The sequence below is a fragment of the Mastigoproctus giganteus genome, chromosome 4, assembly GCF_048544385.1.
Source record: "Mastigoproctus giganteus isolate SK-2022 chromosome 4, ASM4854438v1, whole genome shotgun sequence".
NCBI classification, from domain to species: domain Eukaryota; kingdom Metazoa; phylum Arthropoda; class Arachnida; order Uropygi; family Thelyphonidae; genus Mastigoproctus; species Mastigoproctus giganteus.
Window position 1 is genome coordinate 17,022,447 of NC_143578.1, and position 25,394 is coordinate 17,047,840.

Genomic DNA, 25,394 nt, shown 5'->3' on the forward strand with positions numbered 1-25,394 from the left:
GCTGGTGTAGCATAAGCTTCAGGCTTCCTTGCGCCATATGGCTAATAATAATAATAATGAATCAATGTATACCCCCTCACCGTGACCTATGGAAGTGAAACTTGGATGCTCACCAAAAGAATGGAAGAGAAGCTGAAAACTAGACAGTGAAGAATGGAACAAATTATATTAGGAATCAGACTGTTGGATAAGAAGAGAAACACATGAATTAGGCAGCAAACAGTAAAGGACATTCCTATCAAAACTAAAGAACTGAAATGGACTCGGGTAGGACACATAGCTCGAAGATATGATGACGGATGGACTAAGAAAGTAACAGAATGGTGCCCAAGAGGAGCTAAAAGAAAACCTTGAAGACAACAACAGAAATGTACAGATGAAATTCAAGAGTTTGTTGGTATTAAATGGATGGCCATTGCACAAAACAGAAAACTGGAAAGTTGCTGGAGAGGCCTTCATCCTGCAGTGGATTGAAAATGACTGATCAAGATGATGATCCTGATTACTATCATTACCACCCTGTCAACCTTTGTATCATCTACAAACTTAGACTTTAAGCCTGATATACTTTCTTCACTATCATTAATAAATAAAAAAAAAAAAAACGCCATTAAGCCAAGCACTGAACCCTGGGGGGAAGGGGTCCACTAAACATTGCTCCATGAAGAACATTATACATTAATAACCACTCTGTCTTCTTCTGCTTGACTATCCCTTTATCCAGAGCAGTAACTTGCCCTTAATGTCATACTCCAATTTTTACAGCAGTCTTTTATGTTCAGCAGTATCAAAAGCTTTCCTGAAATCCATGTACATGATATCAAAATTATTTTTTTGCATCGAGTTCCTTTGTTACTGCATCATAGTATCCAGTTAGATCGGTCAGACAAGATCGTTCCTTAACAAATCCACACTGTGAATGCAGTATAATTACATTCCTGTCTGAATGGTCCTGCATTACTTCTTTAATTATTATTATTATTATTAGCCACATGGTGCAAGGGAGCCTGAGGCTTATGACCATCCAAAAAAAAAATTTCCCAAATTATCCAGAGAGAGAGAGAGAGAGAAGTAGAAAGGAATCACCAAGAATTAGAGATGCCATCATTTTTCCTAGAACAGAAGTTAAGCTAACAGGCATGTAATTACTCTTGTCACCTTTTGATCCCCCTCCTTTGTAGTGGCCATGATTTTACCTAATCCTACTACTGAAATTAGACTGACCAGTCTTGAGCACCTACTTCATTCTTAGACCTACCTTTCTCTATTAGTGATACCTTGGCATTTCTCCAATTAAAGGGACTTGTCCCTGAAATCTTCATAATTAACCTTAATGGTCTAATGCATTAATTTGCTACTTTTGTTAAAATAATAAATACATGCCATCTACTCCAGTCTTGCAATAGTACAGTTATTATGATTTCTATCCTCCAACACCATGTAAAAAAAAAGACTCGGCTTGAATCCCATCAAGATGGAAAGAATTTTGTTAAGTTTCCTCCCACTCCCTATACTGTCACTGGGTTAGCATTAGTAGTGGCAATTGATTCAAACAAGAAAGCTTATACACCATCAGATTTGATTGATCTTGGGTAAGTTTGCATCATTTCTCCAGAAACTTGGTTTTTTTTTTCTCAGAAAAACAGGCAATACGCTGATTTGCCAGCCTTAGTATTTTTGTGGTAAAGAAAAAAAAACAGCAATCTTCCCCAGAGGCCTTTCCATCAGGGTCAAAAGTTTTTCTAGTATAACAGCCCTCTATGATTTCCATATGTCTGATTTTCATAATACTTAGGTTCACCGGCATAGTTCTCCCACCATTTGTCTGTAAAGATCAATGCAAAATTCAATCACTTCATCAGTTGGATTATTAATGGCTTTCACACAATTGTTAAGTAAAGAGCCAATCTCATTTGCTCTTTTCTTCTTTATGTTTACATATGTGTAAAACTTTCTTTTTTCCTTGCTTTCTTAGCAGCGATTTCTCATATTTGGCATGCTGACACAACCATTTCTATGATATTATTCAACAACATTTTCATGTTATGGGTTATCTAAACCAGTGCTACTCAAAGTGTGGACCACAGACTGGTGCCAGTCCACAAACTGTTTGTTACCGGTCTGCAATGAATTACTCTCAAGTATAGAAATTGAGAGTAATTCATTTTTATTGCATTTTACAAAATGCAAGAAAAATGAATTGTCCGCGATGGATTGGAAACAAAAGAAACTGATTCCTCACCATGGATAGTTTGATAACCACTGATGAATCATATGATGTCTGTAAATTGTTTGTATTTTCTAGTCAGTTTGCCTTTTTGTTTTTATTCACAGTTGGCTTGGAAGGCTGTTACAAGTAGCATCAGTATTTAACTAGAGATAGACTGTGCTTCATATTAAAGAAATTTAATGCTCTTTGTTTATATTGTGATATTCCTACCTAAATACCTGTGGTGGCTGCGATCTCATTGTTGGCTACTTAACTCTCAAGTTGAGAGAGATTTTATATATACATAAATATAAATATAGTGACATCAAATGCAAAAGATATTGGAACCTATAGTACTTTGGTATTGTATACAGATTGAAACTTGAAGACATAAGATACTTGCTGATGTTTGACTTGGATCTGTATATGTAATTTTCAGGAAATACATATGGAGGAAGGGTGTTCTAAAGACCAGGAGAAGAAGAAGAAGGAATAATTGAGCAAGAAGTAAGCTACTTCAGTGAACTTGGAGTTTAACTGTGAACAGAAGTTGGTCAATTGAGGCATGCATTTGGACTGGTTTGTTAAAAAAAGAGATGGAATTAAAAACAGTGAGCATGGAAATGTCTCTAGAAAAGGCATGCAACAGAAACAGAATATCTCTGTGATAGGCTGTAAAGTGAGTTTTGAGGACCATTAATTAACCAGACTGTCCTCTTTTGGGAAAAATTCAGGAGTTTAAAGAAGTTTTGGGAGCATAACCCCAGATGTGGAAACAGTATTCCAGAGTAAGATGAATTTGTGATTTATAGACTAGCTGTTTACAAGAAAAATAATGTGCCAATTGCAAATAAGAATGCAGTTTTATTTGAAGATAATATAGTTTTGAAACCTATGTTGGTTTAATTATTTATATTTCCTAATTTTGGAAATATATACATAACGGAGTCAAAACAGTCTGTAATCAAGTCACGAAGATTAAGATTGCATACTTTGCCAAAACCTTTGGCAAAGGATGCAAAGAAAAACTGCAAAAGCTTCTTTACTTATATAAACTCTAAAAGGAAGGGGATGAATCAGCCGAAAATGAGTATTTTGCGTCTACATTCACACATGAGTTATTCAAGGAGGAAGAGAGGGCCAGATGGTTATCAAACTCTAACAGGGAGTTAAATGATTTTGTAATAACTGAGAGCAAACCGGAGGAGAAATTGTTGAAGTTAAACATAAGAAAGGCACCTGGGGTAGATGGGATCTATCCAGTTATATTAAAGAAGGTGACAAAGGAATTAAGCAAACCTTTAGCCATAATTATGTAAACTTCCTTGGACTCAGGGGAAGTCTCCATGGACTGGAGATATGCAAATGTATCTCCAATTCACAAAGAGTGATCAAAGGGTGGCACGAATAATTACAGACATATAAGTTTGACTTCTGTTGCAGGGCAAATAATGGAGTCACTGGTTAAAGAATCAAGTAATAATTCAGAAACAGCATGAGTTTGTCAAGGGGAACTCTAGTCTGACCAATTTTATTGGATACTATGATGTGGTCACAAAGGAACTGAATGCAAAAAATAATTTTGATATCATATATTTGGATTTCAGGAAAGCTTTTGATACTATTGCACATGAAAGACTACTGTACAGATTGTAGCAGTATGGCATTAAGGTAAGTTGCTATAATGGATAAAAGGATGGTTGGAGTGCAAGAAGACAGAGTGGTAATCAATGGATACTGCTCTATGTGGAACTAATGTTATTAGTGGTGTCCCTCAGGGTTTGGTGTTGTGGCCATTGTTGTATCATATATTTATCAGTGATTAGCATTAGCATTAGTAGAGGCATTTGATGCAAGAAAGCAAGCTTATGCAGCATCAGCCAAAAAAAAAAACCCACTTCCACTTCACCCCTCTGTTCGTTCAAAATACCTGTCCAGCTGAGCCTTAAACTTATTTAGGCTATCAACCTCCACCACAAGGGATGGAAGTCTGTTCCACCAACCAACCACCCGCTGGCTAAAGGCAAATTTCTGCAGGTCTATCCTACATCTGTCTTTCCTCAATTTGAATTTATGCCCTCTCAGGTGATTTTTCTGAGCTAGAGGAAGAATCCCATCAGCATTGAGCATGCTTAAACCATTCAAGGCTTTATACACCTCTATCAGATCACCTCGCTGGTGCCTAGTCTCCAGACACTGTAATTTCCAAAACTTAAGCCTTTCTTCGTAAGAGCACCCCTTTGTTCCATTCACTAATCTTGTTGCCCTTCTCTGTACTCGTTCCAGCAGCTCTACATCCTTCTTGAAATGAGGCCTCCACACCTGTATACAGTACTCTAGGTGTGGCCTGACCATTGCATTATACAATGGAATAATCACCTCCTTATCCCTGCTGGAAAAATTCCTGTATATCATTGACAACACTCCATGAGCTACTCTTGCAGCCCGTCTGCACTGCTCAGAGAACTTCATATCTGCCTGCACAACCACCCCCAAGTCCCTTTCATTCTCTAACACTATCAGTGTAGTACCACAGAGTTGATACGTTGCTTTGGGGTTGCTGTTTCCCATGTGTAGTACTTTACATTTGTCAATGTTAAACTTCATTTGCCACCTCTCAGCCCATCTGCTCAACCTTTCCAGATCCTGTTGCAGCAGCATAGTGTCAGTAGTGTCCTTGACAACCCTGCCAACCTTTGTATCATCTGCAAACGTGGACATTAAGCTTGATATACCATCATCAATATCATTTATAAATACAGAAAACAATAATGGACCCAACACTGAGCTCTGAGGGACTCCACTAATAACATTAGTCCACGATGAGCAGTGTCCATTGATTACCACTCTCTGTCTTCTCCCCCTCAACCACCCCTTTATCCATAGCAGCAATTTGCCTCCAATGTCACACTGCTCCAATTTGTGTAGCAGTCTTCCATGTGCAACAGTATCAAAAGCCTTTCTAAGATCCAAGTATATAATATCAAAGCTATTCCCTGCATCCAGTTCTTTTGTGACTGCATCATAGTATCCAATCAAGTTGGTCAGGCAAGACTTCCCCTTAACACAACCATGCTGTGTCTGAGCTATAACTGAAGTCTTGTCTAAATGATCCTGCAGTGCTTCTTTAACCAGTGCCTCCATTAATTTTCCTGGAACAGAAGTTAAGCTCACAGGTCTATAATTACTTGTGTCAGCCTTTGATCCTCCTTTGTGAATTGGGGTCACATTTGCACATTTCCAGTCTGTGGGTACCTTCCCTGAGTCCAAGGAAGCTCTCATAATTATGGCTAAGGGTTTGCTTACTTCCTTTGCTGCCTCCTTTAATATAACTGGATAGATCCCATCCACCCCGGGTGCCTTTCTTGTGTTTATCTTCAACAGTTTGTCCTCCACTTTACTCCCAGTTATTTCAAGATTCTGTAGCTTACTGCTAGAGTTGAATACACCTCTGGCATTCCCCTCGCTGAATAACTCCTCATGTGTGAAGTCGATGCAAAATAGTCATTTAGTTTGTTAGCTACCTGAGCAGGATCATCAACAGCTGACCCATCAATATCAAGTGGACCAATCTGATTCATCCCCAACAGTGACCTGTACCTGTACAAAGAACTCTTTGCTGTTTTTCTTTGCATCCCTTGCCAAGGATTTCTCATAATCTGCCTTCGCCTGCCTAACCTCCTTTGTAACTTGGTTGCATATCAACTTGTATCTATCATAGGTTTCTGTGTCATGTGTTAATTTGTATGTATCCCATGCATTTTTCTTCTCTGCCATATGCCTCATTAGTTCATCTGACATCCATTTTGGCCTAAACCTTGAACAATATTTCTTAGTTGGTATGTAAAGCCTAGTAGCTTCCGAGATAAGTTCTTTGAATGCTTCCCATTTTGAATTTGCTGTTGGTAACATCATCAGTTGGTCCCACTGTATAGAATTTAAATACTGTCTCAGTCCATCGTAGTCGCCTTTACGGAAGCAATAACCCTTCCCTTTACCCCTAATGGTAGTTACCTCTTTGAGTAAATCCCACTTCAGCACACTGTGATCACTGCCACCTAGTGGTTCATTTATCTGCAGATTCTTAATGCATGAAGAATCACTGCTGATAATCAAATCAAGAGTATTACTCCCTCTAGTTGCCTCCCGAACATGCTGATGTAGAAAACAATCATCCAATAAATCCACAAAAGCCCTGCTAGTGTGTGAGTAACCAGCCCCCAAATTCCAGTCAATATCTGGGAAATTAAAATCTCCCATTATAAGACACACTGATTTACTGGCCCACTCTATTTCCCTGTACAGTTCCTTATTATACTCATCAGAGTCATTAGGCCTATAGCACACTCCTACTCTCAATTTTGATCTCCCAATGTTTATGTCACACCAAACTGACTCCACACTGCACTGTCCAGCGATGTCGACTGGCTTCACTTCCTTGGTTTTTATGTGTTTCTTAACTAATAGCATAACCCCTCCCCCCTTCCTATCCTGTCTATCCTTTCTGTAGACGTTGTACTCCCCAAATTGCAGTTCTGCATCCCTTATATCTGTGTGACACCACGTCTCTGATATCCCAACAATATCTGCCATCGATGTTTTGAGCAATACCTCAAATTCATCAAATTTATTTACTAAACTCCTAGCATTGGTGCCGACCGGGCTAGCCGAGTGGGTAAAGTACCTGCCCGGCAACCCAAAGGTCGCGGGTTCGATTCCCGCCTCGGGCTTGGATCAAAGTACTGCAAAAACCTTGGGAGGTGCAATATGGCCACAGAAGCCGATGCGCCAACAACTACCAAATCAAAAAAAAAAACCTAGCATTGGTGTACACGCAAGTATACCTGCACCTGTTTCTATTCTTAGCTACCCTAACACAACCCATGTGTTTACTTGTACCGCAATGGCTCCCAGCAGTCTCTGAAATACCATGCATCTTGTTTTTCTGCATTCCTTATATCTGTGTGACACCACGTCTCTGATCCTAACAATATCTGCCTTTGATGTTTTGAGCAATACCTCAAATTCATCAAATTTATTTACCAAATTCCTAGCATTGGTGTACACACAAGTATACATGCACCTGTTCCTATTCTTAGCTACCCTAACACAACCCATGTGTTTACTTGTACCACAACGACTCCCAGCAGTCTCTGAAATACCCTTCATTTTGTTTTCCAGGCTGCTGCTCATTTCAATAGAAGCAGTGCAAGAATCACTTTCACCTCTGCCAGTGGCTACTGTTAATCTATTAGTTCTTGTTTCCCCCCCAAGCTAGCAGTTTTCCGTCCCACCTAACACTGCATCGATAGCATCAGCAAATATTCTTGCACCCTTTCTATTTAAGTGTATCCCATCCCTGTAGAAGCAGTCTCTCCTGTTAACAAGTACAGACCAGGCTGAAAAAAATTCTACCCCTCGACACTTGCACAATCTTTCCAGGGCTAAATAGATTCACAAGGCTCTCATCATATACTCCCTCCTATCGTGTCTGGGCAGAATTGCAGACACTTTCAAATTCAACCCTAATTCACGGCTTTTTTTTCAACAGTGACCTGTACTTGTTAAGTAATTCCGTCGGTCTCCTACTCTTAATATCATTAGTGACAACGTGTACAACTATATCACCTTTTGTGCCCTTAAAAGATGATATCCGCTCTACGTCAACAACCTTTGGCCCTGGTCCTGTTCCACCTCTCCTTTTTACGTACCATGTTCCCCGTTTCCCTGACAATAGAATCACCAACAACTACTAGTTCCTGTGGAACCAGCACATTCTGAATTGGGGGTTGCTGCTGTGTTGCGTGATGACCAAGTGCAAGCTCTGGTGTTGATGTGGGCAGCTGAGAGCTTGATGAACCCCTCAATTTAGATCCTTTGAGGGCATCCACCCTGTCCTTCAAGCTCTCATATAGGCCCATAACAACGCTGAGTTGTAGCCTGATTTCCTTATACTCCTTATATCGTGCACACACAGACATCCCCCATGGCAATGTCATGTCCCATACCCGATTGCTCCGCAAACATCAAGCAAGCAGTTCATTTTAAAAGGCTGTGATTCAGAGGGCAACTGCCCCCCCCATCCCCCCAGTTCTCCCCTGAGCCACAGCACTCCCATTAGCTTGAGCCTTTTGCTTTGCTGCTCTGGTCTGAGTCATGATTTCGATTTAATTTCAATAAAATTTCAATTCAGTACAAAATTATAACCCTAAACTTGTATCCCAACATAGTTATAATGCTATATATATTTTTCAGTATCAAGTTTTCCGTTTATATAACTTCCGTATCAAGTTATGTTTTAATTAATTATGTTACATTTGTTAAATCTAAGTCGTTATATGTATTTAGTTAAAAAGTACAATTTAATTGACAATGAAGTTTAACAAGATTAATAGATTTTACTGATGAATTGACAATATGATATTATATACTATACTATACTATACTAAGCCAATGCTATCTAGTTCGGGATATAACGTATCGTATAACAATGGCGGCAAGTTACGAACGCTAAATCTACGGACACTTAAATATTAATTAACTTCCAAATCTTCCTGTCTCAATTCAGAATAAACTAAGGATCTTGACTAGGTCTATAAGCTACTTATAGAAAATAATTTAATATAACAATTGGTCAATAAAGCGGCTAAATATGGCTAAAAAACTTCTCGTTCAGCGGAGCTGCAACTTGTAATACATGGATTTGATACCCTTACCGATACTAAGTAATACCTACAAAATCTCTATCTAAGTTAAACTTTAAACTAAATATCATAACTAGGAATATAAAGCTACTCTAGAAAATAAGTTAATATGCCAATTTAAGGTAATAAAACAAAAAACTTCTCTATTCCAGGAGCAGTAAAAACTTCACCTGCACAAGGCTACCCTCATTCTCTCATTCCCCATTTTCGTTCTCTCAGTAAGAAATAGAATAGTCTGGAGACAATGAATCTGTTTTTTAGGCTGCATACATTCTGCCTAAACCAAAGGATCTCTCCTTCGTGTGAACCTGGTAGCATGTTATCCTTTTGTAGTTTTTTTTTTTTTTTTTTATGTGAACCCCAAACACGAGAGGTATTAGAACCTATAGTACTTAGTACCGTGCTTGGGTTGGAGGATGAGAAGACGAAAGAAGATATTTGTTGACATTGGACTTGAACTTCTGTAGATTGTAATTATTAGAGAAACACAGTTTAAGTAATGAATGAAAATTTAGGATGTAATGAAGAATAAAGGAGTTAATTCTTACAAGAATAATTTCACTGACTCAGTCTGAGCAAATATTAGAATCAAAAGATTTAAAACAGAATTGACATGACTTGAATAAGGTTTCAAGCTAAAGAAGTTCAGCCAAAGAAAAGAGGAATAGAAATCAAGCAGATCATCTTATTTTGCATTCTTGTAATGGCAAACAACTTGAAGCTGAGATTAGCCATAGCACATTGAGAGTTACTAGTAAGGAAATAATCAAGAGCATTAAGTGTTTGTATTTCCTGGTATTCTAGTAGAAAACTGCAGATAGCTCAAGTTCTGAACATTAAAATCACCAAGGAAATTATTTCACTGTTAGGGAAATTAGATTGCAAAGAGTTTGGGTTCAAAGTGATGAGTGGTTTTTGTAAGCTAAAGGAGATTAGGAAGTCCACCCCAGGGACTCACATCTGGTGAGTATGGGCTTGCACACCCAGGGTCTTGAGCTGGGTATCATCTTTCTTCTTTTTCTTGGTGATTCCCTTCTACTTCTGACTCTCTCTCTCTCACTCTCACAGGGTAATTGGAAATTTTTTTTTTTTTTTTTTTTGTGGCTGGTGCAGAATAAGCCTCGGGCTTTCTTGCACTATATGGCTAGTAATAAAATAATAATAATAATAATAAATATGGCTAATAATAATAATGTCTCTGACTAGGAATATTATCATGAACATATACATAAATACCATTTTTCAAGAGGAAGAAATCACAGAGCAGATAATTAGGACAAATGAGATGGGTGGTAGTTGAGGAACCAATGAATGAAATTCGATCAGAAGTAGTAAGTGGGGCTTGGAAAATAATAGGAAACAAATCACTGTTTCATGTATCTTTTTGAAATGAACTGGGAAGTTTTTGTAAGTTTTGTTATTTTTAGAGATAAGTTTACTTCTAATTCGTTTGACTATTTATGAAGCATTGATGTAGATGATATAAAAATTGGGATGAGGTGGGGAATTTATATGAAATGTTGAAATTTTTAGGCATTCCTTATAACACAGCAACACATATCCAACTCCTTAACATAACATAACCTTGGTAGTGCCCATGACATAAATACTATTTGGATTCCTTCCACGTACAATATAGGGAAGTACAATGTATATAAAAAGAACAGACAAGATAGATGGGGTAAGGGCCTATGCTCTTAGTTAAGGAGCACATATTCTAGGGCAATGCATCCAGTTGACATAGGTGGCCAGTGCAGTGCAGCATTGAATCAGTTTGGTGTGACATAACCACTGGGAAAAGCAAAATGAGAGTAGGAGTGTGTTATTTGTACTAATGACTCTGATAAGTACAAGGAACAACTGTACAGAGAAATGCAGTGGGCCAGTAAATCAAAATGTCTTATAATGGGCAATTTTAACTTTCCAGATATTGACTGGAACTTGTGGATTGTTCAGTCATGCTAGCAAGACTTTTGTGGATTTGTTGGAGGACTGTTTTCTGCAGCAGCATTGTTAGAGAGGCAACAAGAGAGAGAGAGAGAGTAATACACTTGAACTGATTATCAGTGATTCTATGCATTAAGAAACTGCAGATAAAAGAACCAATAGGTAGCAGTGATCAGAGGGCATTGATGTGGGATTTACTTAGGATGTTACTACCGTCAAGGGTAATGGGAAGGGGTTTTATTTTCATAAAGGAGACTGCAGTGGTCTCAGACTGTTTTTTAATTCTATACAGTTGAACCAACTGATAATGTTACCATCAGAAAATTCTAAATGGGAAGCATTCAAGGATGTAATCATAGATGCTCCTAGGCTTTTCGTATCAATTAAGAAATACTGTTCAAGGCTTAGACGTAAATGGATATCAGATGAACTAATGAGACTCATGGCAGAGAAGAAACATTCATGGGATGTATATAAATTATCAGGCGACACAGAAGCCTGTAGTAGATATAGTCTAGTCTACAATCAAGTCACAAGAAAAACAAAGTAAAGCAAAACAGGTCTAGTTTATTATTATTATTAGCTATATAGTGCAAGGAAGCCTGAGGCTTATGCTGCATCAACCAAAAAAAAAAAAAAAAATTTCCGAATTACCGTGTGTGTGTGTGTGTGTGTGTGTGTGTGTGTGTGTGTGTGTGTGTGTGTGTGTGTGTGTGTGAGTGTGTGAGAGAGAGAGAGAGAGAGAGAGAGAGAACAAGACTTAGAAGTAGAAGGGTATCACCAAGAAAGAGAAGAATGATGATATCCAGCTCAGGACCCTGGGTATGCCAAGCTCATACTCACCAAATGCGAGCCCCTGGGGTTAATATAATCAAGTTAGAAAAAAAACAAAGTAAAGAAAAACAGAAAAGACCTCTTTACTTATGCAGACACTAGAAGGAAGGGGATGAATTACAGTGGTTCAACTGTTGATGATCCTGTTCATGTTGCTGACAAACTAAATAGGTATTTTGCATCTACATTCACACAAGGAATTCTTGGGAGGTAAGCAAACTGTTAGCCATAATTATGAGAGCACTTTTGATTTGCAGGAAGGCCCCGTGGACTGGAGATGTGAGAACGTATCCCCTATTCATAAAGAGGGGATCAAAAAGTGGCATGAATAATTGCAGACCTGCTAACTTGACTTCTGTCCCAGAGAAAATACAGGTAGTTCTCGACTTTGCGAGTTAATTTGTTCCTAGCTCTCGCTCGTAAAGCAGGAATTTATTTCCCAGAAGCATAATGTTAAAAATAGGGGTTACTTTGTTATCAACAATGAAATTAGTTAGCTAATTAGTTTGTTTAAACAATGATTGATTTATCCAAAGAAATGAAAACAGCATGTAAAATAAAGCAAATTATAATAACAGAGAAATTATTTATGACTTACAAATGTTAAAGAATGTTTATTTTTCACCATCACCATCGACAAAATGCACACTCATTGATCACTCATTATTGGCTCGGCACTCGTTGGTTTTTTCACAAGGAGTCGTCTTCTTCAGAAATGCTTCAAGAGGCGTTTATTTCCAAGATAATCTTCTCTTTTCTTTATAAATTTCAATAGCGTGCATAAGCATTTTTTAACAGAATGCACAAATTTCAACTAACAGGATTTGTCTGGAGTAACAAGTTTATGAAGCTTTAAAAAAAAAGAATGAAGAGAAGATTCTGAAAATCTGTTTTTTATACGATTGAATATTTCAGTAAAGGGCAAACATATTTCACCATAATAATGTAAAAACCCACACATTTCCAGCTATCGGAATTTTCACCAAATGCAATAACATTGAGTTTACTACACGTTTATAATTGCTTGCAGTAACAGAAAAGCCCAATAAACCGGAAAGTACAAATTGTTTTTATTGTTTTATGGTCATTACTTTCAGAAATGTGCTTTATTAAAATATCACAAAGCCATTCAAAATTGGTTCTTATAACAGAACATATGATAATGACGAAAATGTGGTGCGTTTAATGACTTGAATTGGTAAATAATACAATTTACACTATAAAAACGACCTTTTAGGGAGTTATATAGCGAAAATTTGAATTTCCAAGGTTGTGGAATGAAATACCAAAAAACAATGTGTTATTGGGTTCACATTATGATATTTTCGCGATATGATGGTAACGGATTAATATCGTAAATCTGGGTACACTGTATTGTATAACTATGCACGTGGTTTGAAATGCGGTATTTATGAATGTTTAACGTTCATTTTTCGCAATTAATGTTCATATTTTTTATTTTGTTGATACTTGATACTTTGGAAAAAAGAAAAAAAAAAACTAGTAAATCCAGGAACTCGTTAAGCGAAAACTCGTAAATCGAGAACTGCCTGTAATGGAGCCACTGGTTAAAGAAGAGTAATGCCTGACCATCTAGATGGGAATGCATTTATACTGCAGTCACAGCATGGATTTGTTAAGGACACTCTTGTTTGACCAATCTAATTGGATCCTAATACATAGTGACAAAGGAACTGGATTCAAAAAATAATTTTATAATATTGACATCATATACTTAGATTTCAGATGAATATTGAGACACGTGGCAGAATAAAAAAATGCATCTGATGCATGTGAATTATCAGGTGATACAGAGCCTATGGTATTTATAAACTAGTCATCAAGTTACAAAGGAGGTTAGGCAAGCCAGGGCAGATTATGAGAAATCTTTAACAAAGGATGCAAAGGAAAACAGCAAAGACTTCCTTACTTATGTAAATAAATTCAAATTGAATAGGTATTTTGCATCTACATTCACACATGAGAAATTATTTAGAGAAGTGAATGCTAGAAGTTTATCAAATTCTAACAGGAACCTAAATGATTTTGTAATAACTGAGAGGAAAGTGGAAGAGAAACTGTCAAAGTAAACACAAAAAAGAGCATAGGTGGATTGGATTTATCCAGTTATATTAAGGGAGGCAGCAAAGGATGTAAGCAAACCCCATAATTATGAGAGCGTATTTGGATTCAGGGAAGATCCCTGTGTACTGGAGATATGAGAATGTATCTCCGATGCAGAATGGGGGCCAAAGGGTGTCATGAGCAATTACAGACTTGTTAGCTTAGCATCTGTTCTGGGGAAAATAATGGAGTCACCAGTTAAAGAAGCAATGCAGGATAATTCAGACAGGAGTGTAGCTTACTTCAATGTCAGCATGAGTTTGTAAAGGGGAGATCTTGTCTGACCAGTTTGATTGGATACTATGATGCAATGAGAAGCAAGTGGATGCACAAAATAATTTTGATATATAGCATTAGCATTAGTAGAGGCATACGATGCAAGAAAGCAAGCTTATGCAGCATCAGCCAAAAAAAAAAAAAAAAAAAAAAAACCACCCTCCCATTTCACCCCTACATTCATTCCAAATGCCTGTCCAGCTCAGCCTTAAATTTATTTAGGCTATTAGCTTCCACAATAAAAGATGGAAGCCTGTTCCACCAATCAACTACCTGCTGTCTAAATGCAAATTTCCACACACCTATTCTACAACTATCTTTCCTTAATTTGAAACTGTGCCCCCCCCCCAGGTTCTTAGTTTGAGCAAAAGGAAGAATCCCATCAGCATTTAGCTTGCTCAACCCATTCAAGGCCTTATACACCTCAATCAGATCTCCTCGCAGGTGCATACTCTCCAGGCGTTGCAATTTGCAGAACTTTAGCTTTTCTTGGTAAGAGCACCCCTTTGTTGCCCTTCTTTGTACTCATTCTAGCAACTCTACATCCTTCCTAAAATGAGGCCTCCAGACCTGTACACAGTACCTTAGGTGTGGCCTGACCATTGCCTTGTATAATGGGATAATCACCTCCCTGTCCCTGCTAGCAAAATTCCTACATATCATTGACAAGACTCCATGACCTGCCCTGGCAGCCCGTCTGCACTGCTCAGTGAACTTCATATTTGACTGCACAATTACACCCAGGTCTTTTTCACTTTCCACATCCCTGAGTGTAGTACCACACAGTTGGTACGTTTCTCTTTGGTTATTTCTACCCATATGCAGTACTTTGCATTTGTCAATGTTAAACTTCAGTTGCCACTTCTCAGCCCATTTTCCCAATTTATCTAGATCCATTTGGAGAAGCATACTGTCTTTACTGTCATTAACAATCCTGCCAGCCTTTATATCATCTGCAAACTTGGACACTAAACCTGATATACCTTCATCAATATCATTGATAAATATATGAAATAACAATGGGACAGAAGTTAAACTAACAGGTCTGTTAGTTTAACTTCTGTATCCCTTTGAACCTCCTTTGTTGATTGGGGTCACATACATCTCCAGTCCATGAGTACCTCCCCTGAGACCAGGGAAGCTCTCATAATTATGGCTAAGGGTTTGCTTACTTCCTTTGCTGCCTCCTTTAATATAACTGGATAAATTCCATCCACCCCAGGTGCCTTGTGTTTATCTTCAACAATTTCTCCTCCACTTTACTCTCAGTTATTACAAAATTATATAGCTTACTGCCAGAGCTGAATACACTGCTGGCATTCCCCTCGCTGAATAATTCCTCATGTGTGAATGTCGATGCAAAATATTCATTTAGTTTGTTAGCTACCTGAGCAGGATCATCAACAGTTGAACCATCGATATCAAGTGGACCAATCTGATTCATCCCCTTTCTTCTAGAGTTTACATGTGTAAGGAACTCTTTGCTGTTTTTCTTTGCATCCTTTGCCAAAGATTTCTCGTAATCTGCCTTCGCCTGCCTAACATCCTTTGTAACTTGGTTACAGATCAACTTATATCTATCATAGGCTTCTATGTCACATGTTAATTTATATGTATCCCATGCATTTTTCTTCTCTGCCATATGTCTCATTAGTTCATCTGACTAATGATATATGCTTTTTTGCTTTTTATATGCTATTAATCATTTATATGCTATTTAAGAATTTGAAGGGAAAAATACATCATTATGTGGCATTTAAATTAGATTAAAAATGTCCTATGCTACAAAAAGTTTGGCAATACTATGTGAAAAGACAGCAGTCTTTTACAGAACTGACTTTAATATGGTGTTACAATCCCTTTGGACTGTAGCACAGTATTAAAGTCTTTGTAGAATACTTCATGAATTTATGATATATATTGATTGACATTTTTTTATTTCTTCATTTCTCCAGGGATAATTTTTTATTGAGAAAAGTGATGTTGGCCTCCACAGATGAGCCTCAAGTGGACTAGCTTTTCACTGTGACATTATTCTGCTCAGGCCAAGTCTGGGATGTACCAGGCTATCCGATAAAGTGTAGTCATTTTATCGGATACCATCAAATTTTACCATCAAATTTCATCAGTGTTATCAAAGATGATGCAATATTGCTCCATCTCTCCCTTTATAAAAAAGCCTAATGCCTAAATGACCTAAAATTACTAATGTTGTTTATAATCAAATAACATCACCAGAATGGCAAATTGGTTATTCATTAAAAACTCAAGGCACTACTATTACAGCTGTTTCAGCTCTTGTAAACCCTAATCTGATGGGGACACCCATCAGATTAGAGTATTGGCATATAAGGATATCAGCAATTTTAGGTCAACTTCTGTTTCTAAAGTGAGCAAAAGCTCAAGTCTCTCATTGTTACTGAAGAAACAGTGTCCCCCAAGGTAGGAAGATAGAAAACAAAATATAACACGTGAAATTGTTTTCTTTTTCCCATTCTAACTATAAATTTGCTTCTCTGTCCACTCTTTCTATTTTTTGTAAGTCTGTTTTGTCATATGTAATTCCTAAAAACTTAACATAGAGCAGGTTGTGCTCATTACAATGGGAAAAAAGTGAGAAAAAGTAACATATAGATATCATAATTTGATTAGTGTTGCATTGGTTTTTTGTTACAACATCATAAATTTCTCATTTTTCGTTTATTGTAATATTTATGATTACAGTTAAAATATTATTGTTAAAAACATGGTTATTCAATATAATTTATAGGGTTACTGAACAAGCTAATCCTTTCTTCACTCTTCAGAGGAGAAAAGGCCATGGAACAAAAGGTTTATCTTCACTTTTAGTTGGAACCTTAGACACTGTATTTGACACAAAGGTAACATTACTTATTCTTGTCAGTATATATTTAGTTTTCAGTCAGTTTTATTACATGTAATATAAATAAATAGGATCTTGACCTTACTCTTTGTATCTTATCACATGCTAAATTGTATGATAAACTGTGGTGAACTAAGATCAAGAACCTAGAACAGATAAAGTAAATGAAACAATATTTGATGACAGAAGTGTTTTAAGGAGTTTATTGGTATCCAGCCTTTGTCCTGAGCTTATCAGTGGTATCAGCAATACTTACGAAATGATAAATCACTGTAGACACTAGATTTGTATAGTTGTTCTATGCAAAGTAGTTTTATTTATTACCAAAGGCTGTGTGTTACCAAAAGCTTAAGAACTGCTTCTTCATGCATTATAAATGTAAAAACATACATAATAGTAAGACATATATAAGCTTAGCTTATGAAATTGTTTTGCTTGGGATAAAAGTTTTCAAAGTGGAACTGACATTTTATATGCAGTAGCATTAGCATTATTAGCATTAGCATTAGTAGAGGCATTTGATGCAAGAAAGCAAGCTTATGCAGCATCAGCCAAAAAAAAAAAAAAAAAAAGTAACATAAATAAATAAAAATAACCACTTCCACTTCACCCCTCTGTTCGTTCGAAATACCTGTCCAGCTGAGCCTTAAACTTATTTAGGCTATCAACTTCCACGACAAGGGATGGAAGTCTGTTCCACCCACCAACCACCCGCTGGCTAAAGGCAAATTTCCGCACATCTATCCTACATCTGTCTTTCCTCAATTTGAATTTATGCCCTCTCAGGTGATTTTTCTGAGCTAGAGGAAGAATCCCATCAGCATTGAGCATGCTCAAACCATTCAAGGCTTTGTACACCTCTATCAGATCACCCCGCTGGTGCCTAGTTTCCAGACACTGTAATTTGCAAAACTTAAGCCTTTCTTCGTAAGAGAACCCCCTTTGTCCCATTCACCAATCTAGTTGCCCTTCTCTGTACTCGTTCCAGCAGCTCTACATCCTTCCTGAAATGAGGCCTCCAGGCCTGTATACAGTACTCTAGGTGTGGCCTGACCATTGCCTTATACAAGGGAATAATCACCTCCTTATCCCTGCTAGAAAAATTCCTATATATCATTGACAATACACCATGAGCTACTCTTGCAGCTCGTCTGCACTGCTCAGAGAACTTCATATCTGCCTGCACCACCACCCCCAGGTCCCTTTCATTCTCTACCACTGTCAGTGTAGTACCACAGAGTTGATACGTTGCTCTGGGGTTGCTGTTTCCCATATGTAGTACTTTACATTTGTCAATGTTAAACTTCATTTGCCTCCTCGAAGCCCATCTGCTCAACCTTTCCAAATCCTGTTGCAGCAGCATAGTGTCAGTAGTGTCCTTGACAACCCTGCCAACCTTCGTATCGTCTGCAAACTTGGACATTAAGCCTGATATACCATCATCAATATCATTTATAAATACAGAAAACAATAAAGGCCCCAATACTGAACCCTGAGGGACTCCACTAATAACATTAGTCCACGATGAGCAGTGTCCATTGATTACCACTCTCTGTCTTCTCCCCCTCAACCACCCCTTTATCCATAGCAGCAACTTGCCTCCAATGCCACAGTACCAAAGAAGCTCATTGTAAAAGTTGTGAGAGATCAGTTCAGTTATAGAACACTTCAATATTTTTGATACAAACTTTGGTTTGTACACTTGGATATAGCAACAGGACATAGGTATACTACTAATAATGACACTGCACACATATGTGCACACAACCTTTGGTTTCTAGAATAAAAAAAAAATTGACGTAACTCATATTTTGATTATATATTTGAATTTGTCATATGCTGTTCAATCATGATTTTGAATCAGTTATCTTCATGGAGACTAATAGTCATATTGTGTTATATATTTAATTTTTTGTGACCTAATAAACCTGGAATTCTAAACAAGGTGAGATTATTCTGTTATCCCTACATAGTGGTTATATAAAATGTATTATAATTTTGTGTTACTAAACGTTTTAGTTAAAAAAAAAAAATCAAATTGGTAGTATAGGTGACCTTTAGTTAAGTTATGTGGAATTTTCTATGAATTAGAAATTTCCTGTTTTTCACTGAATATAAGATTGGAGCAGAATTTCAATATATTTTAATTATAAAAGTCAGCAGTAATGGGTTCAGGGTGATGAAAAATAGAGAAATGGCAACTCCTTTTTTTTTTTTTTTTTTTTTTTGTTAGTATATTAGATTGGTCATGGCCCTGTAGTCAGTATACAGATATAGAGTTCTGCATTTTGTGTGTTAGATTATTCATGCCACCACAAAATATGTGGTTCCTTGTAACAGTAAAGTACAATGTCTGGCATTGGTAAATTGCTATAGTTGTGAACTACTCTGACCCTATGTGAGTAAAGCATAAATAGAAAATTTGATTTAATTTAAAAGAATGCTTATTACTTTGGAGTTAAAATTCGGAAGTGAAGAATTTCTGAAGTTAGCTGGGTTGGAAAAAGTGGGTTGAAGTTTATATTGAGATATATAATATGACCTTGTCTATAACATTGAAAAGCTTTTCGGTAATTGATTATATATATACAATATATACAGTTAGATTCCTATAAAATCTGATATAGTGCAAAACTGTGTTATACGGGACTAAGATCCAGTACAAAAAGGGGGGTTACATTCAAAAAGCTAACAAAAATATATAATTTTTTATAACTATTGGAAACTTAATTTTTATTCAAAATAGTAATAACTGAACAAAGGTCTTACAAACTGTGATACATATATGCCAGATAATGTACTTTCATTTAATTTTCTTCCTCATCATTGCTACTAAGCACAATCAAACAAGAAAAGTTTTCTCTGTTGCAGAATATCTTCACCTTCTGAACTTTTTTTCTGTAGCATCTAGATTTCATGTATCTTCTGCTCTCTTTATTCTGGGATTGTTTGCTTTTGCTTGATAGATCTTTGTAAATTGCATGGTATGGAGCAAAGCATTTTTGAAGCTCCCTTTTTAACTTTGTATTCCTTCCAGTCAAAAGGATCTGTATTAAAAAAAAATAAGATTCTAATTGCTTGGCTAAGTTTATGCCTTGCCATATGCTTTTTAGTTAAAAAAAAAAAAAAAAAAAAAACTGTGCACGCTATCATTCTCTGAAATGATTTGGTTTATCTGCGATGCCATTTCCACCAAATCTGCTTTGCCGGCCTCTTTTCTACCAGTAATTGTTGAACTTCTTCAGTAGGCATATCATCAAAACCTTCCCTTCCTACTGACTTAGCAAGTTCTACTATCGCACCAATTCTGTTTTCTGCCAGTTAGACCATATTTCCTGAATGAATTAACTCTGGCCATGCATTTTTCCAACATGCACGTGTTGACGGTTTTACTTCTTTGAGCGATAAAGCTATGATTCCAATACAGTCCACAATTGAAAACTGTTTCCATGCTTCCATCACTTCAATGGATTCGGAATCAATTTTTTCCAAAATCCATTGTAATGATTTTCTGATGTAATGAGTTTTAAAGGTAGCTATAATTCCTTGATTTCATGGCTGAATTAAAGAAGTTGAGTTAGGTGGTAGGAACATTACTTCAACATTTTGGATGACTTAACTCTTTTGGATGGCCTGGCATGTTATCCAATAGTAATAAAATTTTGAAATCTAGATTTTTCCACTTTAAATAGTTTTCCACAGCTGGCACAAAACAATTTAGAATCCATTCTTTAAAAATATTGGCAATTACCCAAATTATGCCTAATTTCCTTAGACATAGTTTAGGGCTGGAATTTAATTCACAACAAAGAAATTATTCCAATACATTCTTAAGAACAAAGTTTAGTAATACGTACCCTGAAAAATTTATAAACAATCAAATAAAAACCAAAATAACCTTCAAAATTAAAAACTGCACGCTTTGAAGTCACAAATTTTTATTGTCTTAAACAAGCACAAGTTCAATAGTACAGAACCTAACATGGGGATTTCCAAACAAAATAAAATACAGTACGGGGATTTCCCAATAATTATTTTAATTTTATTATTATCATTTTTTTTTTTTTTTTTTTTTGCATAACGACTAGCGAGTCAACAGCGGGGAGTCACAAAAAAGAATGTAAATGTTGAAAAATTACATCCAACATAATAGCAGGGTTCCCCCCCACACAAAAGCTCAAAAATACCATGTTATGTTTGGTTTGCCGCAATTCTCTAACCATGTTAGAGCAAAACCAGTTTATATAAGTACCATGTTGTGCAAGGATTGCCGCATTATCAATCGTATTAGAATGAAACCGTATTGTAGAAGTACCATGTTGTATTGGGGTTGTATTGTATAATTATGAATGAACATAATAATAAGATAGAGCATATAGAAAGAATGGCGAGATGAATTATTGCAGATTTCATTTCAATTTCAGTTTTTGTTAGTATTTAGTTATGATTTGTCATGTAAATTACTTGTAAGTCACATGTTACTGCAGCCTCAGGTTTTAAAAGTATGTTCCTCACTGTGGAAAACAAACTTTGTCCTGCTGTAATGAACTCATAGTAAGGTAATACCATGTACAAGTTTTCATCATTGTTGGACATAAAAAGTTTGTCTTTCAGAGCTTTCTTCAGATGTAGAAACAGGAAGAAATCACTCGGGGCCAGGTCCGGTGGATAAGGGGGATTTGGCAGAACTTCAGCACCAGTGACAGTGATCACTGGCTGCATAATATTAGCCTTATGGGGCGTGCATTGTCTTGATGGAGAAATCACTTCACACTGGAAAGTTCTTGACATTTCTCATGAATGGTGTGGCAAAGTTTGACTCTAAGAACCTCAAAGTATGCTTCCTTATTCATAGATTGTTCTATGAGGCACAAAATATGTAACAAGAATGCCTTTATGTCAAAAAACACAAGACCCATTTGTTTATCAGCCATATGAGAAGCTCGAAATTTCTTAGGGCTTGGTGAATCAGAATGCTTCCACTCACCTCGACTGTTGTTTTGTCTCTGGATCACAGTGAAAAATCCAAGTTTTGTCACAGGTTACTATTCAATTTAAGAAGTTTTGACACTGTGTTACAAAATGACCAAGCATTTCTTTGCACAAATCTTCACTTTTCTGTTTTTGTTCTGGTCTCAAATTGTGTGGAATCTAGCTGGCACAGATTCGCAACATTTTCAGGTGATCTTTCACAATACTGTTAGCACTACTATGAAGTGGATATTCTAACAGCTAATTCACAAAGTGAATTTGCCTGTCTTCATCCAAGATTTCCTAGGCTTTTGCCATTTGCTCGGGAGCTGTTGAGGGAGAAGACTGACCAGGTCTTGGATCATCTGCACAAACTCACAGCCTTTACTGAATCGCTTGTTCCATTTAAATCTGGCCATCTTACCAAGACACTCAATACCATATGCTTCATTCATCTCTTTAACTGTTTCAATAACGAATCACATATCAATCTGTATGTCTGACACAATACTTGCTTCAAAACAGATAGTCAGTGACACGCAGCTAAAAAAATTCTCTTCCCACAACACTAGCTCAACATGTATTAGTATGCACACACTGAGTCTGTTCAGTAGTGATCAGGGAGAGAACCTCTAGCAGCAGTTATGGAAAGTTTGTGCGGTAAACATAAAATCTTGCACCAGTCCACGAATTAAATGATCACTGCTCGTATGTTATATAAAAGCTAATAATAATGAGAAATGAATAAAGGGGGTGGGGCTTGTATACATCTGATCCAAAAATTTAAATTATTATTTTAATTGTACCAGAGCTTGTCATTCATACCTGTATGTGTGTATTTTGTCTGTAGAAGCTTGTGTATACTGGCTGATTTGCATGTTGTGTTGGCTGAATAATCTGGAATAACACTTGGGGGGAACCCTACCCCACCTGAGATTGGCTAACCACAGCTCTGATTGAAAACAACTTTAGAAATTCCTCCAGTTTGTGATGGGAATCAATCTATCATTGACTGGAATTTATGGCTGCTGTCTCTCAATGCATGAGTGGCAGACAGCAGCTATCATTCCAACTAGGCTCTCATGGAGAACAATGAGCTGGCTGCAAAACTGAATCTGCTTTCCCTGTCCATCAACCTGGAAAGCAGAAATCCAAATAGCCTCAAACATCCTTATGGAAATTGGACTGAAATCATTTAATTTAATAAGAGATAGGAGAAGAACATTTCAGAACTGGTATAATGTAATATTTATTTAATTACTAAGGGAAAAATGCTTCTTTCAATGAGAAACAAATAAATGATAAAGCAAATCAAGCTGAAAAAAATTAATATTTGACAGCTTAATTATTTGGAATCAAAACTTATCCACTAGCAGAATTATTCCTCAGAGAATTAACTAGCTGTTTAAGCTTTTCCTTCATGCCTCCATAATAGCAAGGAAAAAGTCATCATATGTGCTCAAATAATTATTAAAATTGCAATCAGACAGTAGGGGTGGTTTTTACCATTTTATTCCTTTAGCAACAACTTTTTTTTTTTTTTTTAGAAACACCTTCTTTTAGTATAATTTTGTGTGCAATATTAAAATTAGCACGAAACAAAGAGAAATGAAGTTGACTTTCCTCTGACATCCTTTTTGCAGAAATCTGAAGGCTTTCTGTTTTATTTCAGATAAAGCAGACAGGATCTTGTTCCACCAATGTGATGAAAAAAAAATTTTTGACGTTGCAACGAGACAAATAAAAGCAAGTTGCCTTAAAATCCATAACCAAGCATCTGATATCAGAATCTCAAAACAAATATCCCATGTAAAGAAATAAATAATGAAGCCAGGGAAGTATATTTAGGATAACAAATATGCTTCACTCGCAGTAGCTCTTACACCTTTATTATTAACTTGATCTTGTAAAGAAACCTGAATAAAAACCATAGGTTAGGTTAGGTTAGCTAACCTAACACAACATAACCCTCTTTCAGAGTGAGTAGTGTCTCAACAAAAGCTTACATGCATACCTGCTGATTCTTCTGGTTTTGTTGGTAGTGGAAGTTTTCTGATATTTGGGTATGTCTGATTTTCCAACAAGTTCAGTTTTCTTCTGGTTTTGGTCGGTTTTTTTTTTTTTTTTTTTTTTTTCAATTACACAGATATATTATTATTTTTTTTAATATACCTGAAGCCTGTCTAGAGGCAGCCCCACTACTAGACTTGCCCCGCAAAAGGCTGGTAACCTATTCCGGGGACATTCTAAATACTTGAAATAAGCCCAAAGAAACAAACTGGACGGATCTCAAGGATAACAACCTAGGCAATGGATATAGGACTATGATTAAGGACATTAAAGTAGCAACTTGGAACATTAGAAGAATAAATCATAAATTGGATGAATTGACCATGGAATTAGAAAATAGAAATATTGGCATAGCAGTCATTACCAAAACAAAAAAGAACAAAGGATCCAAAGAAATAGGTAACTTCATAATTAGCATTAGTAGAGGCATACGATGCAAGAAAGTAAGCTTATGCAGCATCAGCCAAAATAAAAAAAAAAAAAAAAACGCTCCCATTTCACCCCTCTGTTTGATCCAAACATGTGTCCAGCTCAGCCTTAAATTTATTTAGGCTATCAACTTCCACAACAAAGGATGGAAGTCTGTTCCACCAACCAACTACCCGCTGACTAAAGGCAAATTTCCGCACATCTATCCTACATCTGTCTTTCCTCGATTTGAATTTATGCCCTCTCAGGTGATTATTCTGAGCAAGTGGAAGAATCACATCGTCATTGAGCATGCTCAAACCATTTAAGGCTTTATACACCTCAATCAGATCATCTCGCAGATGCCCAGTCTCCAGACACTTATAATTTCAAAACTTAAACCTTTCTCCATAAGAGCAACCCTTTGTTACATTGACTAATCTTGTTGCCCTTCTCTGTACTCGTTCCAACAGCTCTACATCCTTCTTAAAATGAGGCCTCCAGACCTGTATACAGTACTCAAGATGTGGCCTGACCATTGCCTTATACAAGGGGATAATCATCTCCTTATCCCTGCTAGAAAAATTCCTGTATATCATTGACAAGACACCATGAGCTACTCTTACAGCCCATCTGCACTGCTCAGAAAACTTCATATCTGCCTGCACAATTACCCACAGGTCCTTTTCGTTCTCTACCACTGTCGGTGTAGTACCACAGAGTTATACGTTACTCTGGGGTTATTGCTTCCCACATGTAGTACTTTACATTTGTCAATGTTAAACTTCATTTGCCACCTCTCAGCCCATCTACTCAACTTTTCTAGATCCTGTTGCAGCATCGTACTGTAATTAGTGTCCTTAACAACCTTACCAACCTTCTAATTGTCTGCAAACTTGGACATTAAGCTTGATATACCATCATCAGTGTCATTTATAAATACAGAAAACAACAATGGACCCAACAC

The 25,394-nt window shown here is 36.8% G+C and overlaps 1 protein-coding gene across 1 annotated transcript in view; it reads left to right on the forward strand.

The window, feature by feature from the left end:
* Tbc1d8-9 (TBC1 domain family member 8/9) overlaps window positions 1–25,394 on the forward strand; it is a 303,090-nt gene that overhangs the window by 11,473 nt on the left and 266,223 nt on the right. The window contains exon 2 of the mRNA XM_090371383.1: window positions 16,865–16,976. Within this exon, the coding sequence (XP_090227509.1) occupies window positions 16,865–16,976 (112 nt within the window). The remainder of the gene's footprint in view (window positions 1–16,864; window positions 16,977–25,394) is intronic.